The sequence below is a fragment of the Mytilus californianus genome, unplaced genomic scaffold (assembly GCF_021869535.1).
Source record: "Mytilus californianus isolate M0D057914Y unplaced genomic scaffold, xbMytCali1.0.p SCAF_2, whole genome shotgun sequence".
NCBI classification, from domain to species: Eukaryota; Metazoa; Mollusca; class Bivalvia; order Mytilida; family Mytilidae; genus Mytilus; species Mytilus californianus.
Genome location: NW_026262668.1, coordinates 37,524,037 through 37,533,197, shown reverse-complemented (window position 1 = coordinate 37,533,197; position 9,161 = coordinate 37,524,037). Strand labels below are relative to the sequence as shown.

Genomic DNA, 9,161 nt, shown 5'->3' with positions numbered 1-9,161 from the left:
AAACAGCTGGTGACATTCCCTGTCGTGCATGTAGCCCTGGTCCCAACATTGCACAGACAGTCTTCCTTGCTGTTTTTAGTTGAATTTCTCACATTTTCCTGTCAAGAGGAACCAAATTAGACTTATTTGGATTTATTGTTACTATGTCTTTCCTTGTAGTGTCGTATACATATCTAGCAATGATTGTACTTCATGCTTTTTACTGGCAAGCAAAGCGATGTCGTCTGCACAGGTTGGTGCCACTACCGTAATGTTGCCTATTTTTGCTCCAAGATCTGCCATTTCTAAGGCCTCTAGTATATTATTGTTATATCTTTTGTAAAGTACGGTTGATAGTTTCGCACTTTGTCTACTCATACCATCGTGAGACAGTTTGTTAAAGAGTATTTCGTGGCCCTATTTGTCAAATGCTTTCTATAGGCAGATCCAGGGGGGCCCTTGGGGGCCCGGGCCCGGTCCCCCCCCCCCCCCTTTTGTGGGAAAAATTTGGTTGATTGTATAGGGAATCACTGAAGCATGACTGGAGCGGGCCCCCCTTATGAAAAGTTCTGGATCCGCCACTGCTTTCTATGCATCTAATCTCAATAGTACTAGCTGTGTTTGTATTTCCTTGTAGTGGTCAACACTTTGTGTTACAACAAAATCTGCTTTCAATGAAGATGATTTTTCTGTAAAACCCTGTTGGAGTTTGATGTTGATGTGGTAGTTATTTGGGTTCTATTCTCTTCTTGAGTAAGCTCTCTAATAATGTGAAGATGCAGCTTGATACGGTTATGACTCTGTAGTTTTAGGGGTACTTTTTACCTTTCCCGCTTTTGAGAACAGGTGTAAGTACGCCTTCTTTCACTATCGGAGGTACATCTTTCTGGTTAAAGACAAGATGTATGATGTTGATAATATATTAATATATTGTAGGACTGGTTCTGATGGCATGTTTTTTCAGTGTTCCGCCGATATTCCGTCAGCTCCTGGGCTCTTTCCAGATTTCAGTTTTTGTGTGAACACTTTATTTCCTCTATTGTTCTCTGCTTATTTCCTCATTTCTATCAGTTTCTATTTGTTCAATCATGTGGCCAGGTATTGTAGTTAGATTCATTGTCAGTTGTTTGACTTGTTTCACACATATAAAGATCTTCAAAGTAACTTTTCCACCCCACAATTATATCGTCAGGCTCTGTCTCCTCTTTATAAGATCATAATGTGTGTTGTTGTTTTTCTGACATTCCTTTGGTTTTGTAAAAGCCGTGGTGAAATAGCTTATTGTCGTTTTGCGAGGACTCCATAATTTGCTCTTTGGAGGAGTTTTTTTTTCTAGATGCATTTGCCCTTCTTTGTGCACTTCTCGGATGTCTTTTAGCGGTTACCATTTCTTGCTTTTTCCCCTTATTTTGTCAATTTGATTTCCAATCAAAGAAAACTTGTTTTGAATATTTTGGAACTTGGCTGATTTCATCGTTCCAGATTCCCCTTCCTACATCTTTTGTTGTCATTTGTATTCTATAATTTGGTATGGAGTCTTTACTGCCTGATGGAAAAGATTAATTTATAGCTAAAATTATCTATTTCTTCAGCTGGTAACTCAAATATTCCGGAATTGTAACATGTTTGTTTCTTTACCGATTTCAATTATTGATTTCCTAATAAAAATACAGCATTTTGTATTACCCATTACTTCCTGTCATAAGATTAATTAAGACGACGATGGCAAGTCAATCGACAGGAATTCAACAGCTTCTACAAGCTGAAAAGAAGGCTGCAGAGAAAGTATCCGAAGCTAGAAAACGTAAGATATACCAGGAGTTAATGTCAGATTTCGTAGAAACAGCTGTCAAAGTGTCACTCCTGTATTTTGTCGATTAAAATTTGTGACATAATTACATGGCCGAAAGTGTAGATAAATATACGGACATAGAATTGAAATAATTAAATGAATCAAATTCGAATGGACCTGTGGTAGACAACAAATGCAATGCATGAAATCTTAAAAGTTTCTCGGAAGTTGATGGTCACCTGGAAATCAAGAAAACTTTAGAACTTTTCAGGGTGCGACTTTTTACCCCAACAATGGCAACATACCCCAATATACCCAAACAAACAGTTTCCTCATAATTTGATTGAATATTCATGTTATCTTAGGCATTTTAATGTTATTTTAATGACAATCATACTTAATCTTACGATCACAATATGACTTTTTAACCCAATATACCCTAATATATTCCAATAATTTAATTTTGGATGTAACACATCTTCTGGTTGTTTTGTTTATCAGTTCAAAGACATAATTTTGTCATGTGACCCTGACATCATCAATGTTTTTCATGGTTTACTCAGGTTTAAAATGGAATTTAGAACTAAATTATAAGAAATGACTGTAATATTTTTTCTGTCTATTCGAAATAACATAAAAAATGTGGTGCACACTTTAAAATAACCCGCTACACGGGTTATTCAGTGTGCACCACATTTTTGATGTTATTTCTTCATAGACAGACAAAATATTACAGTCATTCCTTAAACATGTTAAGTAAAAAGTTTCAGTACAATGGTCATGTTTCGGAATCATATTTTAACCATATTTATTTCAAATAAAAAACCCTGTACACTTTTGTGTGCATTTAGAAGCTTTTAAAACCGTAGTTAATAAGTATCTTGGTGAGGGTAATGTTCAGTGAAGACCAGAACGAACTTGAAAATACATATATATATATATATTTGCCTATGGGTTTATATGATCCGTTCATCCTGTTTTGACTCTTTTAAAATTCAAGAGTCTATCCTAAATTGAGGTAAATTATATGGCCTTCCAAATACCGTTTCGATTCCTAACATCACTGAAGAGACATTAATTGTCGAAATCCAGATATGGTGTACAAATTTTTGCACCTCATGCAGAGTTTGCAAAAATGGTCGGTCCTGTGGGTCAAAATGAGGCTCGGTCCAGTATTTTGAAGGCTAGTGCCGGTCCCGATGACCGATGTAAAAACGGCCGTTGTAGTGCATATTTCGGCACTTTTTTACATCGGTTATTAGATGTACAGCAACTGTTTTCAATAAGTGTTTACATCGGTTATCAGATGTACCCGCTGCCAATTTCGGGTACTGGTTTACGGATTTACTTTAAACAAACCAAAGCGGCGATCTACACGTGGCCTACTAAATTTGTTCATAGAGCCATCCCTGGCAAACAATCAGCGTCGATTGAACCCTACAATGGAGCAAACAAATACTGTAACAGCCGAGAAAGTGATTCAGATGATGAAATGGATAGTGAAGATGACTTTAAATAAGAACAATCAGAAGACCTGAACTGGTCCTTCATTGTTAATTTGGCTGTGGGTGCGAAGAATAAAACTAATATTAATAAAGTTATTTTTCGATAAAATATGTTATTAAAATTTATTATACGACTGCAAAAATTAAAAAATTTTTGGTCGTATATTGGTATCACGTTGTCGTCGTCGTCAGCGTCGTCCATAGACAGATGGTTTCCGGATAATAACTTTAGTATAAGTGAATAGAAATCAATAAAATTTTAACACAAGGTTTATACCCACTAAAGGAAGGTTGGGATTGATTTTGGGGGTTATGGTCCCAATTGTTTAGGAATTAGGGGCCAAAAAAGGGGCCCAAATAAGCATTTTTGTAGTTTCCAGACAATAACTTGTGTTAAAGTGTATGAATCTCTCTGAAATTATACCACAAACTTCCATACAACAAAGGGATGGTTAGATTGACTTTGGGGAGCTATGGCTCAAACCATTTAGTAATTAGGGGCAAAAAAGGGGAAAAACAAGGATTTTTCTGTTTAAAGGACAATTGAGACAATTTAAAAGCAGTGTAAGGGAGGTAATCCAATTCAAATTAAAGAACAGTTTGATTACTTCCCTTACACTGCTTGTAAATTATGTATTAAGAAATGATGATTGTCTTGAGGTGATTAGCTGTCAATTTATTTTTAGCAGTTACTATTAATTTTAATTTTAGCCATGACTATCTATGTCATTTTATATTTTAAAACTTTTATGATATATTTAAATGGGTAATTTTGATTGCAAACTGCATTAGATATTTGAATTGAGATACTGACCTTATCTTGAGGGAAAGAATTTTTTTGGGGAATAAGGGAAAGGGGGGAGGTGAAAAAAATTGGAGGGGGTGACAATTTTTCTCATTTCAGATTTCAGAAATTAAAAGAAAATTTCTTTAAATATTTTTTTGGGGGGGTTAATATTCAACAGCATAGTATATTGCACAAAAGCAAAAAACCGGGGTAAAATAATTATTTTTTTGGTAGGGGAGGGGGGGGGGTCCATTCACAACAGCATAGTGTATTGCACAAAAGCAATAAATTTAATATATATTCAAATCATATAACCAATTTGAAGTTCTTTGACTACAGTTATTCTGTGTCAGAAACCTATTATGTGTCAAAAATTTAGTTACAATCCAAATTCAGACCTGTATCAAGCGTGAATATTGTGTCCATTTTGGCCCAACTTTTCAGGGTTGGACATCTGCGGTAGTATCCAGCTGCGCTCAGCGAAGCAATTTATTTCAGGATAAAATTGACAGATTTTGTAGGACTGGCTAAAATTTTGTAGGACTGACAAATAATCATGCTTTGTCTGTCCCATGACCGACAGGTCAAAATAAGTTTTCGCGAACTCTGCTCATGTTTGCGGTATACCATCTTTTCCGCAATGTTATTGTTTTCTGTTTGGTAATAAATTAATAATAAGATCTATTTTGTTACATCTTGTGATCCGTTTATTTGGCAATCACCAATGGCAGTCAGCAGGGTTTAAGAACATCGTTGTTCGACCTGCTAGTCAAATGCGTTTGTTAAAATATACTTTTTCACTCATTTGGTCTTTTGAAAAATGTTGTTTGTGCTGTATTTAGACCCCTCTACCAAGAAATTTGTTTTGCAAGCACACGTATAAAAATTGCGAATTTTATCCAACGCAATCATAGGTTTGAAGTTTGTTTTCAATTTAGACTTGTTTATATTTTTTCTTTTGGGATTGTATTATATTTGCCTTCGGGTTTATATGATCAGTTCATCCTGTTTTGACTCTTTCAAAATTCAAGAGTCTATCCTAAATTGAGGTAAATTATATGGCCGTCCAAATACCGTTTCGATTCCTAACATCACTCAAGAGACATTAATTGTAGAAATCCGGATATGGTGTACAATTTTTTGCACCTCATGTTTGCGGTATACCATCTTTTCCGATCTATTTTGTTACATCTTGTGATCCGTTTATTTGGCAATCGCCAATGGCGGTCAAATGCGTTTTGTTAAAATATACTTTTTCACTCATTTGGTCTTTTGGAAAATGTTGTTTGTGCTGTATTTAGACCCCTCTACCAAGAAATTTGTTTTGCAAGCACACATACAAAAATTGCGGTTTTTATCCAACGCAATCATAGTTTTAAACGTTGTTTACAATTTAGACTTGTGTGTATATATATATATATATATATATATATATATTGGGGTAAAAAGTCATATTGTGATCGTAAGTGGCTGACATGAACGGAACAAGTTACGAGGAAAAAAGTGATTTAAAATTACACATATTTATAAAATTAAGAATTAATTTTGTTAAAATCACATTAAAGTGCATAAAATAACATTATTATTCAATCAAATTATGTTGAAACTGTTTTATGGGGTATATTGGGTTAAAAAGAACTTTTCAGACTTAATGATTTCATGCATACAGGTTAATCCCTTTTTGGATTCTAAGCCTGGAGCGATTTTCTGATTTGGCTGCCTATTATCAAGCTCTATTTACTATTCAGGAAATTTTATTAAACAACCTCACCGTAAAACAGGTTCCTTTTACAGCACCATTCCATACACCTGGAGCAGGTTAATATTTAGTATAGGACATACATGTATCAGCCATTCAGAATCTGGGACCAAAATATCATAGTTACATAGGAAAAGGACACATTTTTTTGCCTTTTTTCTCTAGTTTACTATCAACAGAGGTCACTGATAATACTATTTATCATCCTTCCCTTTGCCTATATCACGCTGCTCAATCACTTAGTAATTCTTGTATCACAACTTTCAGACATGTGGAGACATTATTAGCAATGTCACAATTTCTGAGAAGTTATTGCCGACGTCACAATGTCAAATGAATGTGTGAGGAGACATTATCTAGCTTACATTCGTCAAGCATAATACTGTCAAAGGAAAGGGGTAAAGACTTAATAGAACAATAAACAGATATCAGGTTTTCTAGGTATAGATATCATAAAATATCAACCACTCAACACAATGTGAAGCTTTTTAGCTCGTTTGCTGCACTTACTTGCTAAAAAGGTTCATAATGTGGCTTGCGGTACATATTTTACGATACCATCAATGTGTAAAAAACTTGATAATCTATATATATATATACATGGAACCAGTGACCGCTGTGGATAGCAAACTATGAATTGTAAATAGTAAATACATGTTATTTCTAGTAAACATGGTGAATTTACATGTATATTTTAAAATATATTACAGAAAAACGCAAAGGTAATTGAAAATAAAAGAAAATATAAAAATAATGCATTTGAGAAAAAACAGAGAGGACCAAAAAATATTTGTCCTGTCCCCAAGTACCTATGGATATTTATACATGATACAGAATCCCTGAACATGCTGAATGAGTTTAAATGTAAAATGCAAAAAATCTTTATTGTTAGATACAAAACTATATCAGGACACAATTTCTTAAACTTTATGGTAAATATTTTTTATTAGTAATAAACCATTTACAAGATGTTTCGTCCACTGATCAGAATTACATTGTTTTGTACCACATAGTTTAGGGACATAATATATAGAGAAACTGCAGAAGGCCATTGGCAGAAACGTCAATACAATAATATAATGTACCCTTTTGAAATTTCTGCAGGTGGATAAATATATTTATCAACCTGGCATTTTCCATCCCAGAAAGAATTTTTGTAACTACATGTATAATATAAGAATTTTATCAATTCAAAAGATAATGCTATGATGTTTATTTGAGGGGAAAATTTGATGGGGTGCATATCACAACAATTAACTCACATTTTAATAAATATTCTACTGAAACATGTATAGGCATGATAGGAATTCACACATACTAAACCTTGCAATATCAGTAATTGATGAAGATATATACAATGATAAATAAAAAAACATTAAATGTGACTTTACAGTAGGTATTTCTTGTTAGCAAGGTAAATCCAGCCTACTAAGCCAGATGGCGCTTTACTTATAAACTGACCTCTCCTTCAATTTTAGGTAAAGCAAAAAGATTGAAGCAAGCTAAAGAAGAGGCTCAGGCTGAGATCGATGGGTACAGAAAACAGAGAGACGATCAATACAAGAAATATGAAAAATCTGTAAGTGTATTTTTTTTTTATCAATGTTTGATAAGTAAAAATTATTTATCAAATTGAAGCCCTTTGAACAAAATTACACAAATGAATTTGTTATGTTCAATAAAAGTTTTGTATTTAAATGGTATGATTAAGGAATATTCCAATAAAGTGAACTAGGGAGGATAGTAGGGACTTCCAGATTCCCCCTTCAATCAACATACGCTGACTTTGAGTAATTTTGCACTCATCTGATCAAATGGACATACATAACTGTTTTGCTCACTGTTGAAGGCCATATGTTGACCTATAGTTGTTAACCTCTATGTTATTTGTTTTCTGGTGGAGAGTTGTCTCACTGGCAATCGTACCAGATCTTATTTTTATATACAGTCCTAAATGACCTATACACCATCTCAAAAATTTAAACTTCCCTTCCTAAGTACCCTCCCAGAAACATGAGGGTCTGGATGAGGTTTACTGAGTAATGGGCAAATTATGCAGAATAAAGGCATATAAAGAATGGAGAAAAATAGGCCAAAAAAAAAAGAATAGAGAAAATTCGCCTAAAAAATTTAAGAATACAGAAATGGAGGACTCCCCCATTCAGACCCTCATACATTTAAAGGGAATAGCCCTGTATTTTGATATTTTCATACACACAAAAACCTTAAGGTCTGTATATATCCTCTGTGGACAGTTCAGCTCAGTTGTCATATATTCAACAAAATGACCCCTGTCCCTTCCTTTGAAAATCATTTTTTTATTGAGATGAGTGTTATATAATATATAACAGTGTAAACACAAAACAATGTGTACAAATGTGAAATGGTTAATAAGAAAACTTTCAAATTTATTTCATTTTATTTTATTTTTTCAGATTTTAGGTTCCCGCAGTGATATGGAATCACAGATAGATGTTGACACAAAGAGAAAGTTAAAAGAGGTGGAAGAGAATGTTAGAAAGAATAAAGACATTGCAATCAAAAAATTACTTGACTTTGTTATAGACATTGAACCAGAACTACACAAAAATTACGTAGAATAATAAATTATAAGATTTATTGATATATTAATATATATGTTGTAAACAAGAGAAATTTAGTATGGTTAGATTGTTGGAGAATAAAAACATGTAGGTTCATGATAATAAACATAAATGTCCAAACATTCCATTTTTCAGTTATAGCATATTTTTCAAAACATTTGTTATTTAAAGTCAACATATATTATTGTCAAATTAGCATGATAAGTCATGACATGTTCAATAAACCATTAAATTAGATTGTTTTGTATAGACTAGGAGAATTGATAACCTTTAATAATATGCAGATTTATATTCAGGTTTTCCCTACTAACGGCAAGGAATATTACAGTTTATACTTATTCAGAATTCAGTGTTTTACACAAGTATAAAATGTTTAATAAAGAAAATGTCATCTGGAAAAAACGTGATATTTATTGTCTAAAGTGAGAAATGAGTAATGTGGTTACATTTGGTCAAACTGTTGTTTCCCTGAGAATTGTGTTTCATGCTAAATAAAAAAAAATATGTATTGCTTGTCGACTGATAATCTCTTATTTTTTATACAACACTAAACAACTTTTGGCAAATTCAAGATCCTGTCTTTATATATGTCTTAATGAAAGAATAGACATAATTAACATCTCTCAAACTTAATTTTTATGCCCCCGCTGTAGAGGAGGGGGCATTAAGTTTAACCCTTGTCAGTCTGTAAGTCCATCCGTCTGTACGTCCCAAAATTGGTTTCCGTTCTCTAACT

General features: G+C 33.4%; 1 protein-coding gene across 1 annotated transcript; it reads left to right on the top strand.

Annotated features, from left to right (window-relative positions):
• Positions 1-1,644: 1,644 nt before the first annotated feature.
• On the top strand, positions 1,645-8,936 carry LOC127729831 (V-type proton ATPase subunit G 1-like). The gene is made up of 3 exons (XM_052237758.1): positions 1,645-1,783; positions 7,301-7,401; positions 8,258-8,936. The coding sequence occupies exons 1-3, from the start codon at positions 1,702-1,704 to the stop codon at positions 8,423-8,425; spliced, it is 351 nt and encodes a 116-aa protein (XP_052093718.1). The 5' UTR covers positions 1,645-1,701; the 3' UTR covers positions 8,426-8,936.
• The last annotated feature ends 225 nt before the right edge of the window (positions 8,937-9,161 follow it).

What these genes read in the sequence shown, in the direction of transcription:
- LOC127729831 (XM_052237758.1), top strand. Translation starts at nt 1,702, where the DNA reads ATGGCAAGTCAATCGACAGGAATTCAACAGCTTCTACAAGCTGAAAAG. An exon ending in AGTATCCGAAGCTAGAAAAC is followed by an intron (nt 1,784 to 7,300) that starts GTAAGATATACC and finishes CTTCAATTTTAG; the next exon opens with GTAAAGCAAAAAGATTGAAG. An exon ending in ACAAGAAATATGAAAAATCT is followed by an intron (nt 7,402 to 8,257) that starts GTAAGTGTATTT and finishes TTATTTTTTCAG; the next exon opens with ATTTTAGGTTCCCGCAGTGA.